This window comes from Hypanus sabinus, chromosome 9 (genome assembly GCF_030144855.1).
Source record: "Hypanus sabinus isolate sHypSab1 chromosome 9, sHypSab1.hap1, whole genome shotgun sequence".
NCBI lineage: Eukaryota > Metazoa > Chordata > Chondrichthyes > Myliobatiformes > Dasyatidae > Hypanus > Hypanus sabinus.
In genome coordinates, this window is record NC_082714.1 from 42,068,039 (window position 1) to 42,090,020 (window position 21,982).

The following is a 21,982-nucleotide window of genomic DNA, read 5'->3' on the forward strand; positions in this document are numbered from 1 at the left end:
TCTGTGGACGCCCCTGGGAGTCTCCTTCATCTTGCCAGGTACAGCAATCTAGTGCATACTTTTAGCCCTTCTGATTTCCTTTTAAGTGTTCCTTTGTATTACTTATACTCCTCAAGTACCTCATTTACTTCTTCCTGCTTATACCTGCTATGCACTTCCTTTTTTTTTTCTGAAACAGGGCCTCAATATCTCTCAAAAACCAAGATTCCCTTAACTTGTTAACCTGCCTTTTATTCTGACATGAATATAAAAACTCACTTATGAATATAAAATTTCACTTTTGAAGGCTCCCATTTACCAAGTTTACTTTTGCCAGAAAGCAACCTGGCCTAATCCACTACTGTCAGATCCTTTCTGATACCATCAAAACTGGCCTTTCTCCAATTTAGAATCTCAGGTCCCTATCCTTCTCCATAATTATTTTGAAACTTATAGAATTTTGATCACTAGGTGCAAAGTATGCCCCTACATAAATTTCTGTTACCTGTCCTGTTTCATTCCCTAATAGATCTATTATTACACTCTATTTGGTTGGGACCTATATGTACTAAATAAGGAAACTTCCCTGAACACATTTGACAAACTACCTCATCCAATTCAAGTTTAATTGTCATTCAACCATACATGAATACATATGAATACAGCTAAATGAAACAGTGTTACTCCAGGGTCAAGGTGAAAATACAGTACCAACAGTTACACACAGCACAAAGCACACACAAGACAGCAAGCACAAATTGTATCAACCATTCAGTCCATTGAAATCTTCAGTTGACCACAACAGAGCTCGACTTCAGCTGAGCGAACATTGGGGTGGGGGCCAGCGCTGACTCCAACTCGGATGCTGTGCCACGCTACTCCTGGTGGAGTGCACAGCTTGGGCGCCTCTATCCCGGTGGCTGTAAAATTAGTGGCCCTGCAGCTTGAGGCAGAGTCGATTCAGTGCTCCCAAAATCTACAGTTGACCAGAACACAGCTCTTCTTCTGCCAAGCAAAACACTGGAAGGGCAGCACCGACTCAGTCCTGGATGCCACACCACTCCATCCCTGGTAGAGCACAATGGCTTCAAAACCCCTCTCCTGGCAGCTGCAAAAAAGCAACACTGTGGCTTGAGGCTGAATCCTCGTTACCACTGAGGCCATGAAGCTGCCCTGCTCTTAGCCAATAAATCAGCAAATCAAAATTGTGGCATACCAGATCAACAATGTCCAAAAGGGTCTTGCGATCACAAGAAAAGTGACCATGATGGCCACTCACTATTAGATTATAAGCCTCCATTGTCTCAGACAGAAGCACATTGCACATCTCCTTCATTTTCTCCTCCTGTGAGTAACTCACTGATGGTGTAGACCTACAGTACTTTAAGTTCTTGATATATAACAGGATCTTGCAATCATTAGAAATATGTTTAAATAGGGCAGTAGCACCTTTTATTGACCCAGTAGAAGCCACTGAGACTGAAAGCATTATCACCTTACTGGAAGTTGAATTGAATTGGTGTTGCCGTTTACTCAATTTTTTCCCATGGGGGGTGGGGGAGGTTGATGTTTATGTTGCCATTTGCGTGAATTTGTTTCACGTGGGGTGGGTTGATGTTTTTCTTTGAATTACTCCATGTTTTATTTTTGTTTTATGGCTATCTGGAGAAGACAAAACTCAAGAGTTGTATACCTCATACATACTTTGATAATAGATGAACCTAGTACAGCACAAGAACAGGCACTGTGGCCCACAATGTTGTGCTGAACCAGTTAAATTAGTAATCAAATGGCCAACTGTACTAATCTCTTTTGGCTACACAATGTCCACATCCATCTATTTTCTTCACATTCATGGGCTATATAATGAGTCTTAAGAGTCCCCAGTATATGTGCATCTACCACCCCCACAAGCAGTGCATTTAAGGCACCCACCACTCTCTATATAAAGAATATGCCCCTTATATATCCTTTAAAATGAGCCCTTCTGTCTTTAAAAGCAATTCCGTTGGTATTAGACATGTCAACCCTGGGAAAAGGATGCTGCTGCCTACTCTATCTATCCCTCTCATAATCTTATAAACCTTTGTCAGATCTACCCTCAGCCTCTGCCACTCTAGAGAAAACAATTTAAGTTTATCCAACCTTTCATTATAGTATATGCCCTCTAATCCAGGCAGCATCCAGGTGAATCTCTTCTGAACCCTCTCCAAAGCTTCATTATCCTTCCTATTTTGGGGTGACCAGAACTGTATGCAAAATTCCAGATGTGGCATAACTAGAGTTTTATGAAGCTGCAACATAACTTCCTGACCTTTGAACTCAATGCCTCGATGATAAAGGCAAGCATGCCATATACCTTCTTAACCTGTGCAACCATACTTTTGATGTTATATGAAAGATCCTTAAATGTTACAAGTTCATGCAATATTTTGGAACAAATGATAAACATTAAATTTAACTTTTAAATGAACCATGCATAAATATATAGCACTTAGAGTGATGAGAAAGCAAAGTAATCATTTAATTTAATATCAATGTACAATGAAAGAAAGCCGGTACGCTTTCTTAGCACTTACATTATATTTTCCACAGCATAGAAGTCAAATATAATAAAAGCTTATCATGTGTGTTGTGGAATAGAGCACGCCTGAATATACAGTAGCTATTACATTTATAGTTCTTATACTGCAACTTTAACCTAAAAATACAAAGTACTAAATACTTACAGTGTAGCCAAGAGTTTTTTCAGCTGTACTTCCCATTAAGTTACATGACGGAAGAGTGCCTGTGTGGTCGGACACATCCACCCAGAATTCAAAATTGGTAATGATACTTGAAGAGTTCATTGCGCCAAATGAACAAGAGGGATTTGTACATACGTTTGAACCAATATCGATCAAAACTCTGCACCTACCACTACAATAAACATAAAATTGATGTATTTAAAATTCTCATTGAATGTTTTTGGAACTTTGTACATCTTCAGATACTTACACTTTTTTAAAATCACTATTATCCTTGGCCACTTCTCGTTTCCCTTTCTTACCATAAATGAATTTTAATAGTATTTAAGAAAATGCAACAATGCATTATTAAGAGTTTACTCTTCTTCATACAGTTAGAGGTTAACTTATAAAGCATTGAATCACCAACATAAAAACAACTGAACATAGTAGCATACAAAGGAATAAAGGAATATACACTCAATGACTTTCATAGGTACACATGTACACCTGCTTATTAATGCAAATGTCTATCAGTCAATCATGTGGCAGCAATCATGTTTGCAGAAATGGTCCAGAGGATCAGCTGTTGTTAAGACTAAACATCAAAATGGGAAAAAATTGTGATCTAAGTGATTTTGACCATGGAATAATTGTTGGTGCCAAATGGGGTGTTTTAAGCATCTCAGAAACTGCTGATCTGAAATTTTCACATACAACAATCTCTAGAGTTTAGAAAATAGTGTGAGGAACAAAAAAAACCCAGTGAGCAGCAGTTCTGTTTGAGAACTTGTTAATGAGAGAGATCAGAGGAGAATGGTCATATTGATTCAAGCTGATAGGAGGGAAACAGTAATTCAAATAACCACAAGGTACAACACGGTGTGATGAAGAGACATTGAAGTAGATGGGCTACAGCAGCAGAAGACCATGAACATACATTCAGTGGCCACTTTATTAGGTACAGGAAGTATCCTTCTACCAAATTGGTTTGCATTGTTAAGCAACAGAAAGTACCTAATACAGTGGCTACTGAGTGTTTATTTAAATTGGAGAGTAAAGGAAACAGGGAAAAGAGTAAGGAGATAGCACTGAAATCACTGCCCTTTAGGTAGCTGTATGAACTAGGTGGGTCCCTTTGTAATTCACGTCAAATCTAATTTAAAAAAAAATTGTTGACAGGGTATAAATGTTATTATAAAATTCTGGCATCTATAGTTCACCTCTACCTGCCTTTGAGTCAATTGTGTGCTAATGCTTTGGTGAGTACATAATCACATATAAGGATAACTTATTCCCTAACCTGAAAGACAATAGTGAACCATAAGGTAACCTCAGTTAAATTTAATTTCTGAAGCATCCAAGTTCGTATACAAACTCTGGATTGATGCTCAAAAACTCTGATAATCCAATATTATACAACCTTACCTGAAATTCTATGATTTAAAAATGATTCTGTACAAGGATACATCCTGTAACATGAAAACGTGAACTGTGCCTGAAGCAAGCAAAGACTCAGAATCAAAGAGCTATAGCAAGATCTTCCAGAATGTTTTCTCTAGAAATCTACTGACAGAAACTATTACTCCCCACTATGTACAAAGCATATTATATACTTAGATTATTACAAAACCCAGAAAAATGTACCTCTAACTCTGATGAATAAATTTATAATTGAATAAAATTATCATACTTACCATCTGGATTTTATTATCTTTGAATTGTCAGAATCAACATTAAACATTGTAATGTAAGCATACATAATTCCGTAAACAGGTTCTGATTTTCCACCATGGTCTATAGCTTTATTTTTGAACTGCTGCACTGTGAACACATCCACAATAGAATTTACTGGAAAGATACAATGAAAATATGTAAAGTGTGTGTTGAGTAGTTTCAAAATGTAATAAATTATTCCCTGCTACATAAATGAAATATGTAAAAAGGAAAAATGTCAGCTGTCCACTTAATTTACTTCAAAGGTGAAATAAAAAGTTGTGATTTTTTCTGTTATGTACAACAAGAAATCTTTTGATAAAATAGGGAATTAATGATTTTGCTTTGATAAATGGATTTTGATAATCTGGTACAACCTCTAAATGGAATTAGGTCTGTCTCAAAAAGATTGGTGTTACTTATTGACAAAAAACTTCTAATATCTTAATAAGGAGTACATGTTAGAAGCTTTCACCTTGGTTGGCATCACCATCATAATAATTCACGTTCAAGTTTAATTGTCATTCAACCAACATGAATACCCAAGAATACACCCAAATGAAACAGTGTTACTCCAGGGTTAAGGTACAAAACATAGTATCAACAGTCACAAGGCACATACAAGATAGCAAGCACATATTAGATATCAGTAAAACACAGTCACATAAACAAACATAATCCAAGACCCTGAGTCCAGGAATGTTGCAGCAATCACCAGTCAAACACAAATTAGCTTGTTTTCTGCTGACCAAACCCTGGGGGACAGCACTGACTCCTGCTTGGATGCTGTGCCACACCGCCTCCAGTGGAGTGCACCAACTGTGACGTCACTTTCCTAGGAGGCTGTAAACAGGTAACACTGCGGTTCAAAAACTACTCCTCGCTATGAATGAGACCTCAGCTCCCTCACCATCTGATAATAAATCAGTGAATCGAACTTGCAGCATTCCACATTAACAATGTTCAGAAGGGTCTTGCAATCACAGGAACAGCGACTTAGATGATCTCTTGCTTTAGACTGCACTCAACCTTTGAGACTGCTGAACCACTAGCAATGATCTTTGCATCATCAATGGAGACAGGAGAGGTTCCGGAGGGTTAGAAGGTTGCAGATGTTGTTCCCTTATTCAAGAAAGGGAGTAGAGAATGCCCAAGAAATTATAGACCAGTGAGTCTTATTTCATTGGTTGGTAAGTTGATGGAAAAGATCCTGAGGTTCAGGATTTATGAACATTTGGAGAGGTATAATATGACAAGGAATAGCCAGCATGCTTTGTCAAAGGCAGGTTGTGCCTTATGAACTTGATTGAATTTTCTGAGGATGAGACAAACACTTTGATGAAGATAGAGCAGTAGATGTAGTGTATATGAATTTCAGCAAGGCATTTGATAAGGTACCCCATGCAAGGCTTATTAAGAAAGTAAGGAGGCATGGGATCCAAGGGGACCTTGCTTTGTGGATCTCGAATTGGCTTGGCCATAGAAGGCAAAGAGTGGTTGTAGATGGGTCATATTCTGCATGGAGGTCAGTGACCAGTGGAGTGCCTCAGGGATCTGTTCTGGGAACCCTACTCTTCGTGATTTTTATAAATGACCTGGATGAAGAAGTGGAGGGATGGGTTAGTAAATTTGCTGATGACGCAAAGGTTGGGGGTGTTGTGGATGATGTGGAGGGCTTTCAGAGGTTATAGCGGGACATCAAAAGAAATGGCAGATGGAGTTTAACCCAGATAAGCGTGAGGTGGTTCATTTTGGTAGGTCAAACATGATGGCAAAATATATTATTAATGGTAAGACTCTTGGTATTGTGGAGGATCAGTGGGATCTTGGGGTCTGAGTCCATAGGATACTCAAAGCTGCAGCGCAGGTTGACTCTGTAGTTAAGAAGGCATACGGTGCATTGGCCTTCATCAACCATGGGATTGAGTTTAAGAGCAGAGTGGTAATGTTACAGCTATATAGGACCCCGGTCAGACACCACTTGGTCTGGTCACCTCACTATAGGAAGGGTGTAGAAACTACAGAAAGGGTGCAGAGGAGATTTACAAGGATGTTGCCTGGATTGGGGAGCATGGGTTATGAGAAAAGGTTGAGTGAACTCAGCCTTTTCTCCTTGGATTGGCGGAGGATGACAGGTGACCTGATAGAAGTGTATGATGACAGGCATTGATCGTGTGGATAGTCAGAGGCTTGTTCCCAGGGTTGAAATGGCTAACATGAGAGGACACAGTTTTCAGGTGCTAGGAAGTAGGTACAGAGGAGATGTCGGGGTAAGTTTTTTACGCAGAGGGCGGTGAGTGCGTGGAATGGGCTGCCAGTGACGGTGATGGAGACGGATTCGATAGGGTCTTTTAACAGACTCCTGGATAGGTACATGGACCTTAGAAAAATAGAGAGCTATGGGTAACCCTAGGTAATTTCTAAAGTTCGGCACAGCATTGTGATGTAGGTTTTCTATGTTTCTATGTTTACCCAATCAGGTTGTAGCCTAGAGTTAAGTTTTCCAGTGGAATTGTGTCCTTCTTCAGAGGAACACTGCATAACTAATCTATGAGCTTACCAAAGTTTTATTAAGTCGTACCATAACCTCTTTACTATAGAAGTCAAGTATCCTGTTTAGCTTCTTTAACACCTTATTCATTTATGCCATTACATTCAAGCATCCTCAGATTTATAAACAAATTTCCGCTGTTCTTTAACAGTCTGATGTCTTACCATTCATTAAGTATGTCCTACCCTTTGCTTAGAGTTTGCCACCTACTGAAGCACCTCACATTTATCAGGATTAGGTTTTTTTCTGTCTTTGATCTGTCGATTTTATCATCGGGACAATATCATTCTTTTCCCGTAATATTACCCTCTTCACTATCACCAACACCAAAACTTTGTATCATCTGCAAACTTTCAAATTATACCTCTGTATTTTGTTATTATTTCTCATATTTCCTGACTACATAGGACATCAAATCTGTTCAACTGTTCAAATCAACCTCATTCCCCCCCCCACTTGTTTCCATGTAGACTATTCTCCTTTATCTGTCAATCAACTCCACCCTGATTCTTCCTTACCTACACTACCTACACTCAGTAATTTACGGAAACCAATTCAACTATCAACTAGCAATTCTTTAGGATATGAGAGGAAACTGGGCACTGAAGAGAAGCTCATGTAACCTCAGTAAGAACATGTAAACTCCACAGACAAACAGCATCAGAGTCCAAAATTGAAGCCAAGTTAATAGAGTTGTGAGATGGCTGTGCCACAGTGCTTCTCATTAAGAAGTCCCAAACATTTTATCAGATAAACTTTGAATCATCATTTACGTGTTTTCCATAATCATTTCTACTTGACTGTACAATATTAGAGGGCATATCATATTTTGTTTGATATACTATGACTTCAATGCTCTTCAAAGAAATAAATGCCGCATATAATAACAAATACTCTGGTGGCAAAGTTAAAATTTAGTTAAGATTGTTTAAAATTGTGAAGTTGATAAAAAAAATGCTCCTTAGAATATAAAAAATTTCTAATCTTGAAGTCTTAGTTAATACTTTAAATGAAGATTTTACTTTATATGTGGAAGAATTGATAAGCTATGTTTATTAGTTTGGTAAAACAAGTTATGTAACTTGTTTAATACATTTTTTTAGCCCACAAATAATGTAGTAGCTAAATTAAATTATACTTAAAATATAATACTCAGAGACTTACAGTTCATTAACTCATTAGTTTGTTCAGGATCTTCATTATCATTTCCTGCATAATCTTTGGCAAAATTGAACAAGAGATTGGCCTCCTTTGTGTCTTTACATTTCCAAAGCATAAAGACAAAATTCTGCATTAATACATATAATTATCTAATTATTCTTGATAAAGACTTTGATTATACAATAGTTGATAATTTAATCCAACCACAACACACATAGGCATAAACATAATCTTCTAATTTCTTGATGAAACAATGCAGAATGATGGTAGCTGATTGAATAAAAATTAAATTATTTTTAGATTAACTGGGAAAATGTACTTAAACAATTAAAATAACTGAAAGAAACTTAAAACAAACCAGCTAGAATTTCATTATCAGCCTCATTCAACTAGTATGGTCATGAAAAGTTCAGGATTCACATGCTGAGCTTCAGGAAGTACACCCTACAATTACATCCACACGTTCACTTCTCCAGCTACGTTCCACTAAAGGCAAACCAGATTACCACCCAGCTCCTTGAACAGACTTCTTCTGTTGTCACAAAAGTAGTGGTGTGCACTTAGTTGGCAAATATCTGCTTCCACTTCCTGATATAATTCAAAGGTACTACAGAAGCACTGTGACCCTCACCTATTTAGTTAATATGTTAAGGTGATCTGATTTAGTAGGTTCAACAACTTCTGAAAAGACCACCTGCCTGTGCTGCATTTTCTGATTTGTGAAGAAATCTGAAACATTATGCTGCAGATTCTCAGCTGGTCATTTTAGGCTGATGATCTTAAGAAAGGTCTTTGGCATAAAGCATTAACTCTTTTCTCTTTCCAGACATGTTTCAACTGCCAAGAATTTCTATTCTTATCTTTCAGTCTCAATAAATTCTGAATCCAAATGAATCCCTTTAAATGGCCTAATTCCTCCTGTGTATGATAAATTGTGTATGCTAGGGACATTGACACAGGGTAAAGCAGGTAGGAAATGAAGGTCTATGAGGACAGTTTCAACTGTGCAATGCAGATTTCAGATACTCAATTTTTTGGTTTTGACACTAAAGCTTTTAAAAAGATACTTACCAGGATTTGTTGTAATGATAGTTTTAGCAATCACTGTGGCAGTCATGCTGTTGCGAAAATTATCATAGTTGACTCGTACATCAGCTATGAAGAGTACTGTACAAGATAAAGAACATTTAACTTATGAAAAGTGTTAAGGCATTCTGCAGGATAAGGTAGATATACTTCAATCAAATTAGCATATATTGTACCTGTTTCCCAGGGCATCCATGTCTGTGCAAGCTGTATAGATTCATTATCCCAGCTGAGAGAATCGCAAATATAGTCATTTAGATATTGAACATGTAACTGAATGTTTATATTTGTGAAAGCTATGTTTTCTTTCATGTTCCAGAACTATTAAGCTTGATATTTTAAATATTGTGATTTGAAATATTATCCTAAATTCTCACAGTATTCTTAAGTTCAATAGGAATTGTACAAACATTCTCAATGTTGTATGGCAACAAAGTATCAAAAGTACAGAAATCTTGAAATAAAACTAAAAATACTGCAAAACAATCAGACATAAATACTCCACAGTAATAGTAAAATTGGACAGGGTGCTAATCAGGTATCAAATAGATACCATGTTCAGTTCTGCTTGGAGTAACGTGATTAATCATAGAGATTTTCAGTTGTAAGACATGCAGAGAGTAACTATGAGGTTCACTGCTAGTAGCAGAGAATACAAAGGATTAAATTTATAGGGAAGGATTTTTCAACCTCAAAGGGATGTTAAGAGAGGGTATTCACAGAACAAGGTACAGAACAAATAAGGTATTATATAACACTATGTAGTAGGACAGAAGTACAAAAGCACACATGAAAATTAAGAATTTTTAAGTACTTTCAGTAGTTGATAAATACTGAATGATTGTCAGCAGTAATAGTAGAGTATTCACCTCTGTGAGATTAATAGCCTGAAATGAAATAGATTTTATAACCCATTCTAATTATTGTTATGATTCAAGATTAGAAGCTTTCAAACTTATAAATTTACTGAAACATTTACATATATACTGACCAGTTCATTAAGAATGAAGGTACAGTTTCATCAAATAGTTTTACTTCACAACGTTGTCCTTTTCTTTTGTCAGCTGTGGTAAAAAGCTTCTGCTCCCCTACCTTAAACAAAAGAATTTTGCTAAATGTTAAACTGATATAATGTCATACACTCCAATATAAACATCAAGAAATTAATATCAAAATGATATTCTTTGAAGGTTCAATCTTACTTAAATTGAAGATCTCAACTTTAAATTGGATTTTATTTTAGCATATTTCCTGAGGCTTTGCTTAAAACCAAGATTAATCTATTATATCACAGTAATAAATACATTAATTATTGATATATAAATATGCTTTGACAAGCTCCTTAGTTCAGAGACAGTTGACAGGATGAGTTCTCGCTTTGCTACTTCTTCTGATTTATGAAGTGCAGCTACAGTATACATGGATACATAGAAAGAGTTACAATTGAAAAAGGAATATAACTAGACACTACAAAACACAGCTTAGTTAGAACTGGGAGAAACATTCAGATAACTGTGTAGCTTAAAATAATATCTGGATAAAAATGGAAGTTAATTGTAAACATAATTTGTCCTTGGTTGTCTGCACTAACTGTCCTACTTATAGGGTAATAATCTGCTGGAGAATCTTACGAGGTCGAGTATCTTCCTAATGGAAGAGGCAAGCAAGCTCCTTGAATACATGATGCCAATCATGAGAAATTTCTTGCTATAGTTGTGCACTTATTGTCCAACGTTAGGTTCTCATGGGGATCATGAAACACCACGCAAATACACCATATTATTACTGTAAATTTAGGGAATTATTATTTTCTTTGCTGATCATCGTTCAGTCAAACTCTTTTACTTGAGTAAGAGCATCAGTAGCCTTCCTAATGCTACAATGTGCAGCAAAATGAGATATATACGATCATCAATCACCACCATTTGAAATGATGTGGTGGCTGGCATGAGCAGAGATGGCATGAGAGTGACATTGATTTTTTACAGGTGGATTAGTTTGGTCATTGGAGCATGGCATAAATGGAAAACCTCCCTTGCAGATACATTGCTCTTCAGTGAATTGATAGTAAGAACACAGAATCCAGACCATTTTTCGTTTCTTCTATAACAGGGATTCCTAACCTGGGGTACATGGATTCCTTGGTTAATGATAGAGGTCAATGACATAAAAACTAAAATTGGACAGGGTGCTAATCAGGTATCAAATAGATACCATGTTCAATTCTGCTTGGAATGATGTGATTAATTATAGAAGTTTTCAGGTGTAAGACATGCAGAGAGTAACTATGAGGGTCACTGCTAGTATCAGAGGATACAAGCAGTGAAAACCCCTGTTATATATGATTTATGGCAATGTCGACTCTGTTCCAATGCTTCTCCAACAGGACCATCAAAGAATCACTCAAAGTAAAGAGATAATTATATGAAAATCAAAAACACAAGAGATTTTTCAGATGCCAGAAATCCTGAGCAACATACAAAGTGCTAAAGAACCTGAAAAAGTCAGTCAGCAACTATCGAGGGGAATAAACAGTCAATGTTTCAAGCCAAGATCCTTCATCAGGACTAATGAAAGGTCTTGGTCTGAAAATGACTGCTTTGTCCTCTCCAAGATGCTGCCTGTCTTTCTGAGTTTCTCTAACAGCTTATGGGTGCTGTTTTAGTTTGAAGATAGCATGTGCACTACAGTCAGGCACAATCTGCAGCAACTTCCTGTGTCCACAGGTGGCTCACAAACTATAGATATTGATGCACCATCAATAACTCACTCTGAGACGTAAGGCGAGATATCGGCTTTTATTGACTGGAAGAAGGAACAAACAGTGAGTGATCACCATACTACATCCTGGAGACTGAGAGGCCGGGTTCAGGCCTTGATCGCCTTTATACAGGGGTCTGTGGGAGGAGCCACAGGAGCAGTCAGCAGGGGGCGTGTCCAGACAGGTATATGTAGTTCACCACAGATACACACTGCAGTAGCTACTGTAATTATAGTTGAACACCATTTTAAACAGAACTGCTTCAGAAAATAGAGGACTACAAAAATCTGATTCTCATCGTGCTTTTAAAACCAGAAAAATAGGTTTTCAGCTTTAAATTCTCCAATAGTTTCCTATACGCATTTGTGTGTATAGTGCATGGAAGTGACAGATTGAACTTATGTATTTGTGTCATTAATGCATAAAACATGTAAATGTTGTTGCATAGTGGTCAAAAACAAGGTGCTATATGATTGAATTTTTAATCTAGGGTGCTACTAATGTAAACAGCATAAATTTTGTTAAGTTTCAAACCTATAAAAAAATCACCTAGAAGTTCATCCCTGGCTTGTGGCTAAATTCTCTGTCTATACCCATCAGCAAATAGTGTTCTTTCTATGAAATTTATACCACTGACATCAATGAAAGGGGAAGTACAACATTGCTATGAGTATAACCACATGATTTGTACTGTCAACTGGAGTGATGAATTCCAATGCAAAGTTTTCTTATAATAAATTTGTATGGAATGACACATTAGTGAACTTATTCTGCTGTACATCATAAGAAAAATATAGGCGTTTTGATTCAGTTACAAGAAACCCACCGATCTGACTGAAGCTAGAATATTGATAAGGCATCCATTTAGGCTTTGCCCATTATGGATGATATCTCCAAGAGAATAGTAATCCTGGTGGTTTTTCACAGGCAAATGCAACAAGGCAAGAAGCCTAGTTTCAATCTCTAGATCATGACATATCTTGACTGTTGAAAAGTTCTCACTGACCAGAAGTTTATAGCAACTAAATATGAAACACAAACAATGTTAATGTCATATATTTATCTATAGAGAAAAAAGAACTTCTAAGCATAAATTTCAAAATTATTCTGTAATAATACTGCATTGGGAAAAGTCAATTCTGTTTATTCTGATTAACTTACACAGGTTATAAATCGGTAAAACCCCATTGTTGAAAAATGATTAACTTTACATTCCAGCACTACTTTAATGGCCATTAAATGAACGTGAGACTATTGTATATTCAAAAGCACATGAAGTAAACTGTAGTCATGTATGTCGGAATGATGTTAATGTAATGCACAAAGACTTCAGATCCACTTATTTAACACACGTGCATAGAAGCATACAGTGAAATGACTTGTTAAGTTATTGCCTCACCAAATCATAATTCACTTCTGGCTAAGGCCCAAGACCTTGGTTAGTCGACTTGGGAATATACTTACAAGACTATTAAAGCTTAACTTATACATTGGCAGACTGGTCTTGTGAAGTAGAGCACTTGAGTGGGGGAAACTGGCAAATTAAGGATGACATGAAGTTGGGCAACAGCCAGGGGGCAAAGATAGCAGTAGTTCAGGAGCGGGGTGAATTAGTATGATAGCCAACATGAAGAACTAAGTGCGGAGTATAGGAAGCACCATGGAGAGATGGCAAAGTGAAATTAGGTCAATATTTTATATGGGAATGAAGTTCGAAGTTCAAAGTAAATTTATTATCAAAGTACATACATATCACCGTTTGCTACCCTGAGATTTCTTTTTCTTGCAGGCATTCACAGTAAGTACAAAGAAACACAACAGAATCAATGAAAAACTGCACACCAAGACGGACAAGCAACCAATATGCAAAAAACAACAAATTGTGCAAATTCAAAAAAAAAGCAAAATAGTAACAATAAATAAATAATAAATATTGAAAACATGAATTGTAGAGTCCTTGAAAGTGAGTCCATAGGTTGTGAAATCAGTTCAGTGTTGGGGTGAGTGAAATTATCTACTCTGGTTCAGGAGCCCAATGACCGATGGGTAATAACTGTTCCTGAGCCTTGTGGTGTGGGACCTAAGACTCCTGTACTTCCTTCCTGTTTGCAGCAGTGAGAAGAGAGCATGGACTGAATGGTGAGGGTCTGTGATGATGCATGTTGCTTTCCTATGACAGCATTCCTTGTAGAAGTGCTCAGTGGTAGGGAGGGATTTACTTCCCCACATATGATAGAATGCAGTATTTGTTGAGGGAAGGAATGAGGAAACTACCTGTAAGTCATGAAAGGGGAATGATAGATTTGGGGTTGGAGTGAGGACTCAGGGGTTGGTACAGAGCAGATGGATGGGGCAAAAGGTTTAGGTCAAGATTTTATTTACCACCAGAGCTCATGGATTTATACTATGAGCTTATGACCACATTGTTTTAGGAGCATCCAATATCATTCCTAATGATAGATTCCCCTATACTATATACGAATCATTGCTTGGATATTTTGGAAATGTGCCTGTGACTCAAGACACATGGCCCTGCCAAATTTCATGATTTGACCTGAAAGACTGTCACACATGCAACTTACTCAAGGTTAAGTCAATATTCAGTTGCATACAGCTGATAAGAAAGTGATATCAGTTGTAGTTTCTAGGGCCTTATCAGACTTGTTATTTCTTCTCACTTCACTTTCAGTCAGTATCTCACAATGTGTATTTCTTTAATTTCTGTAAGCTTCACATACACATCTATATCACAACTGATGGCACCTGCTCTCAGCATTATTTCAAATTTGAGTTACACCAAATTTGATGATCAACCCAAGTATAATTTGAACATAAATGGCTGTTGTGTGTTCTTCATCCTGAATGTTGGAGTCCTGGGAGACCCAGAGTGTCCCAGGGAACTATATCTGCGTGAAGTTCATCCAGCTCCTTGAAGACTATGTTAAGGATCTGGAGCAGCAGCTGGATGACCATCGGCTTGTACGGGAGAGTGAGGTGGCAATCGATGAGAATTACAGGGAAGTAGTTACCCCGAAGTTGCAGGAGGCAAGTAGCTGGGTGACTGCCTGGAAATGGAAATGTGAATAGGCAGTTAGCACAAAGCACCCCTGTGTCCATTCCCCTCAATAATAAGTGTACTGCTTTGGCTACTGTAGTGGGAGATGACCTTCCAGGGAAATGCCACAGAGCACTGAGCAGGGGTCCGTTCTGCAGAAGGGGAAGTGAGAGAAGAAGGAAGTGGTAATGTATTAGGGAAACAGACTGCAGCTTCTGTGGATGTGAATGAGACACACGGATGGTATGTTCCTTCCGAGTGCCAGGGTCAGGGACATCTCAGATTGTGTCCAGAACATTTGGAGAGGGAGGGAGAGCAGCCAGATGTCTTGGTACTTATTGGTACCAATGAAATAGTAAAGAAGAGGTCCTGAAAAGAGAATTTAGAGAGCTAGGTAGAAAGCTGAGAAGCAGGATCTCCGGGGTAGTAATTTCTGGATTGCTGCCTATGCCATGCGCCAGTGAGAGTAGAACAGGATGATCTGGCAAATCAATGTGTGGCTGAGAAGCTGGTTCAGGGGGCAGGGCTTCAGGTTCTTAGATCATTGAAATCTCTTCTGGGGAAGATATGACCTGTTCAAAAGTGACGGGTTGCACCTGAACCCAAGGGGAACTAATATTCTCATGGGCAGGCCTCTCAGAGCTGTTGGAGAGGATTTAAATTAACCTGGTGGACGGTGGGAACTAGAGTGAAGGGACTCATGATAGGATTGATGGTAGAAAAAAAGCAAAGATAGCTTGCAGTCAGACTGTAAGCAAAGGCAGGTAGATGATAGGACATAATTGCAGCCAGCAGGGTGAGTGAGTATCAGTGCATTAGGAAGGTAGTAGCAAAAAGGGTCGCAAAGACAGCACACAAAGTGTTATATCTCAATGTATGGAGTATAAGAAATAAGGTAGATGGTCTTGTTGACTGAATCGTGGTTGAAAGATGGCTGTAGTTGGGAGCTGAATGTCCAAGCTTACATGTTGTATCGGAGGGATAGGAAGGTAGGCGGGGTGGGGGGGGGGGGTGGGAGGAGGGGTGGTGTTGCTCTGCTGGTGAAGAATGACATCAAATCAGTAGAAAGATGTGACATAGGATTGGAATATGTTGAATCCTTGTTTAAGAAACTGCAAGAGTAAAAGGACCCTGATGGCAGTTATATACAGGTCTCCCAACAGTTGCTGGGATGTGGACCACAGATTTCAACAAGAAATAGAAAAGGAGTGCCAAAAGAGTAATGTTATGATAGTCATGGGAGGTTTCAATATACAGGTCGATTGGGAAAATCAGGTTGGAAATGGACCTCAGGAGAGTGAGTTGGTCGAATGCCTATGAGGTGGCTTTTTAGAGCAGTTTTTCATTGAGCCTGCTAGGAGATCCACTATACTGAATTGTGTGTTATGTAATGAACCAGAGGTGATTAGGGAGCTTAAGGTAAAAAGAACTCTTAGAGGGCAGTGATCACAATATGATTGAGTTCAAGTTGAAATTTGATAGGGAGAAAGTAACTTCTGACAGAGCAGTATTTCAGTACAGTAAAGGAAATTATAATGGTATGAGAAAGGAGTTGGCCAAAGTAGATTGGAAGGAGATGCCAGCAGGGATAACAGCAGAGCAGCAATGGTGTGATTTTCTGGGGAAAATGAGGAAGATGCAGGATAGATGTATTCCAAAAACAAAGAAATACTGAAATGGCAAAATAGTATAGCTGTGACTGACAAAGGAAGTCAAAGCTAATGTAAAAGCAAAAGAGAGGGCATACAACAAAGCAAAAATTAGTGGGAAGACAGAGGAGTGGGAAGCTTTTAAAACCCTATAGAGAACAACTAAAAGAATCGTTAGGAGGGAAAGATGAAATATGAAAGCAAGCTAGCAAACAATATGAAAAGTTTTTCAAGTATGTAAAAAATAAAAGAGATGAGAGTGGATATAGGAACACCAGAAAATGAGGCCAGAGAAATAATAATGGGGGACAAAGAGATGGCAGATGAACTTCACTGTGGAAGACACTAGCAGTGTGTCAGTTGTTGCAGGGTGTGAGGAAAGAGAAGTGCAGTTACTATTACAAGGGAGAAGGTGCTCAAAAAGCAGAAAAAAATGTAAGGTTACACAAGTCACCCAGACCAGATGAACTGCCCTAGGGTTCTGAAAGAGGTGGCAGTAGAGATTGTGAAGGTATTAGTAATGATCTTTCAAAAATCATTGGACTCTGGCATGGTGTCAGAGAACTGGAAAACTGCAAATGTCACACCACTCTTTAAAAAAGGAAGGCAGCAGAAAGGAAATTATAGACCAATTAGCCTGACCTCTGTGGTTGGGAAGATGTTGGAGTCAATTGTTAAGGATGAGGTTATGGAGTACTTGGAGGCACAGGACAAGATAGGCCAAGGTCAACATGCTTTCGTTAAGGGAAAATCCTGCCTGACAAATCTGTTATAATTCTTTGAGGAGATTATGTGTAGGATAGATAAAGGGGATGCAGTGGATGTTGAATATTTGGACTTTCAGAAGGCCTTTGGCAAAGTGCCACATATGAGGCTGCTTACAAATTTAAGAACCAATTTATTACAGGAGTTATGTGTCAACTTTTATTTTACTGCATCATTTTAAGCACCTGGATGGGTGGATGATGTCAATATAACAAGATGGGGACAGGTTTCTGGGACATTCAGCGGAGAAGGAACAGCGGACTGCGAGGTACCAGCGGGAGAGCGAGCTGGGTGGAGATAGTTGAAGAGTTCGCTGCAGTAGTGGATGAATCTAATCATTCTCCATGTCCAGAGGATTGTGATAATTAGCGGCACACAGTGCATATTGGATATGTGACTGTCACTTTACATGATCCATACTTGGATTTCTGGAGTATTCCTGTGGAGACCACTTTTTGTTAACCCATACATGGATTCAGGCGTGTTAGGTGGCTACCACTTGTGTTAAAGAATATTCATTCTATGACTGTCACCTTGTAATATCCCTAGGTGGATTTTAGAACATTACTCAATGTCTGGAATCTGCTGTGACTGCTATCTTGTTTTCCAAGCATGGATAGTCTGGAATTTTCTGTGATTACCGCCTCGTGTCATCTTAGTGTGGGTTTACAAGTTTCTTTCCCTCACCTGTTTCCGTGGATTTCTGTAATCATCTGGATTACCATTTCTAGGACTGTGTTTGAGTAAGGTTTGAGAAGGACTGTTCCCAAACCTGACACCGTTTGTGAGCTACAAAATGCAGAGCACTTTTAATTTTTGTTTAGGGGAGTAATTTGTTTAATTGTCTGTATTTTGGGTAGATACTGAATATAGTTGTTTAACATTAAAACTGAGTCCGTAGCCTATTGCTGCTGGCACATTAACACAGGAAGTTTACTGGCATGGTTAGAGCATTAACTGATTGGTAGGAGGCAGTGAATGGGAATAAAAGGATCCTTCTCTGGTTGGCTGCCAGTGAGTAGTGGTGGTCTGCAGGGGTCGGTGTTGAGACTGCTTCTTTTTATGCTGTATATCAATGATTTTGATGATGGAATAGATGGCTTTGTTGCCAAGTTTGCAGTTGATACAAAGATTGGTGGAGGGGTAGGTAGTGTTGAGGAATCAGACAGTTTGTAGAAGGACTTAGACAGATTAGGAGAATGGGCAAGAGAGTTGTAAATGAAATACAACATTGGAAAATGCATACAGTAGTCATGCACTTGGTAGAAGAAATAAATGTGCAGACTATTTTCTAAACAGGGAGAAAAATCCAAAAATCTGAGATGCAAAGGGACTTGTGAGTCTTTGTGCAGAACAACCTAAAAGTTAACTTGCAGGTAGAGTCGGTAATGAGGAAGGCAAATGTAATGTTAGCATTCATTTCAATAGGTTGAGAATACAAGAGCAGGGATGTGATGCTGAGGCTTTATAAGGTACTGGTGAGGCCTCACCTTGAGTATTGTGAACAGTTTTGGGCTCCTCATCTAAGAAAAGCATTAGAGAGTGTTCAGAGAAGGTTCACAAGGATGATTCCTGGAATGAAAGGGTTATCATATGAGGAATATTTGGTAGCTCTGGGTCTGTACTCACTGGAATTCAGAAGGATACGGGGGGGATTTCATTGAAACCTTCCAAATGTTGAAAGGCTTACATAGAGTAGATGTGGAAAGGATGTTTCCCAAGGTGGGAGAGTCTAGGACAAGAGGACACAGTCTCAAGGCAGGGGGGCATCCATTTAAATCAGAGAGTTGAGTGTACTTAAGGCAGAGCTTGATAGGTTCTTGATTGGACATTGTAACAAAGATTACAGGGAGAGGTTGAGAGTAGGGCTAAGGTGGAGAAAAAAGGATTAGCCATGATTGAATGGCAGAGTGGATTCGATGGGCCAAATGGCCTAATTCTGCATCTATGTCTTATGGTCTTGTAGTATTATGGAATGTACGTTGCTGGTCCAGTCAAACAGATTTTGCATCCCCTTCGGAAAATAATGATTGGCAATGCACTATACTGATTTCCGCTCATTTATTGTGGATATCAAAGTGGATCATCGTCCCAGCTTAAGCTTCAAGAAAAATATTTTTCTTAACCAAGCAAACATACTATTGAGGAAAATGGAAGCCTAGATTGAGAAAGCTGGAACAGACACAGTTGAATAAGAAACCATTTTTTCTCATGACAATATCAAAGAGAGCCATTCATCCAGCCCACAGAAGAGCAATCCTTCCTTTTTTCCCTTCAACTTACTTTCTTTCACAAGGTCATCAATTCTTTTCTGATATTTTTGTTACACTATACTAACAGGTAATTTCTGGTAATTAATTAACATAGTGGTAAACCTTTGGGGTGTGGGAGGAGACCACAGCATGCCACCTCAAAGAGAATATGCAGAGAACGTCACATGGACAAAACTCAAGGTCAGGATCAAATTCTAATTCAGGATCAAACTCATGTTGCAGGAGCCCTAAGACACCAGTAATGACAGCCGCATAAACCTGCCACTCTACAGTATTATTACTCCCTACTTAGATAACTAGTTCTGCAGGATAAGGATCACTGAATCATTTAAGTATTTCACTTTGTTCATGAAACGCGGACATCACAAATAAGCCCTTATTTAGTGCCTCTGCCTTTTTACCTGAGGTGCTGCGAGGTGGCAGTGGCCAAAGAATTGCAACAGCCTGACCCAATGGTACAGGAGGAATGAGGTATTATTTACTGGTTAGAATGGTCCACAGCTGTGAAAGGAATTTTAAAAGAGATGTTGCTTTTATGACACAGCCAATTCAGTCCTTTTGGGGAAGAAAATAGGAGGTGCTGAACTGTATTTGAATTTTTGCAATGCATTCTTTAGATTCTATACCACAGCATAAGCATTTCTGATCAAAATAGGTTGCTCTGTTTGGGAGAGGTTGGGTTAAATGCAGTTGTATACACCCAGGTAAGTGCATGGTGTCAGGGCAAATACACATGGAATATGTAAATTAATGTGAAAATATATGAAGCTATCCACCTGGCCTAACAACATATATAAAAGGAGTCTTAAATGATGAGAATGAAAAATGATGGTGTTCAGACTCACGGAAAATAAACATGTAGGTGGAACAAGTGAATAGGAAGGAAAATGATATGCTGGCCTTTACTGCAAAGCCACTGTAGTGTAAAATAAAGACATCTTATTGAAATGATATAGAACCCTGTAAGTGGAATATTGTGTATCGATCTGGTCTCCCAATCCAGGCTTACACTTCTGACAAAAATTCATTGAAAATTCATCAACTGATTCCCAGGATGGTAATTATTCTCTCAGAGAATTGAGAGGAATGGACTTATATTTTCTATAAATATAGAAAATGCTGGAAATACTCAGTGATGTTTCATCAAAAATAGTAATTTCAACAGAAATAATTTCTGATGCAGGTTCATTAATCTGAAGCCCCACATCTCTCCTCAGATGGAGTCTGGCTGTTTTAAATTCTTGCATTTTCTGTTATTATTTCAGTTTTTCAGCATCTCCTATTGTTTTTCTTTAGAATCTAGACTAAAATTCTTAAAGGATTTAACAGATGCTAGAAAAATATTTCCCAAGGCTGTGATGTATGGAACTCACAATTATGGTCTCAAAATAAGGAACAATTCTTTCAGAACTGAGATGAGAAGAAATTAATAAATTTTTGGAACTTTCAATCACAGACACAGTGGAGACTTACGACAAATTCAATCACAAACAAGAGAAAATCTACAGATGCTGGAAATCAAAGTAACACACATAAAATGTTGGAGGAACTCAGCAGGCCAGGCAGCATCTATGGAAAAGTGTACAGTCAACGTCTCAGGCCGAATTGTTTTTTGGATATTAAAAGAAGCAAAGGAAATTGTGTGAGTAGGGGAAAGCTGTTCCAAGGTTAGGAATCTATTATATTTACTAAAATTCAGAGTAGGTGAGGGTGAAGGAAATAATCTACTCCCATTTCTTGTGATCTTATACCAAAGCAGCAGCATCTCAGTGTGTGATCAAAATTATGGTGGTTGTAATTTTTTGGAGACACCTTGCAACCCACCATAGTCTATAGTGAAGATAAAGCATTGTAGGCATTTTAGTTAGATATGACCAACAACTAAATATATTAAGTCATTAATAATTTACCAATTCAAATTACAAACATTATATTTATACATTAAGATGCACCTTTAATATACCTTGAAGTAGATGGGCTGAATCTTTCTTCCTTTTCAGGATCTTTAGTCTGTACTAGTGGATTTTCAATTACAACTACAAGAAAATATCACCATTTAAAAAAAAGCCTGTAGACACTGAATCTAAAATAAAAACATGAAATCCAAAAAACACTCAGCAGATTAGGTAACACCTTTGGAATGAAAAAGAGACCGTGTTTCAGGCCCTGTGCTGTCTTTACGACAGTTATTTAGTTTATAATATTTTCGCTTAGTAATTCATTCAATAGTATTTTCTAGTTAGAATTAGAAGTGTTTAAA

General features: G+C 38.1%; 1 protein-coding gene across 1 annotated transcript in view; it reads right to left on the reverse strand.

Annotated features, from left to right (window-relative positions):
• Positions 1-21,982, reverse strand: part of meiob (meiosis specific with OB-fold) — a 68,253-nt gene that overhangs the window by 19,457 nt on the left and 26,814 nt on the right. Inside the window, exons 5-12 of the mRNA XM_059979549.1 lie at positions 21,686-21,758; positions 12,807-13,002; positions 10,211-10,311; positions 9,396-9,448; positions 9,205-9,300; positions 8,137-8,229; positions 4,403-4,556; positions 2,709-2,898 (exon numbers count right to left, since the gene is read on the reverse strand). Coding sequence (XP_059835532.1) covers positions 2,709-2,898; positions 4,403-4,556; positions 8,137-8,229; positions 9,205-9,300; positions 9,396-9,448; positions 10,211-10,311; positions 12,807-13,002; positions 21,686-21,758 — 956 coding nt within the window. The remainder of the gene's footprint in view (positions 1-2,708; positions 2,899-4,402; positions 4,557-8,136; positions 8,230-9,204; positions 9,301-9,395; positions 9,449-10,210; positions 10,312-12,806; positions 13,003-21,685; positions 21,759-21,982) is intronic.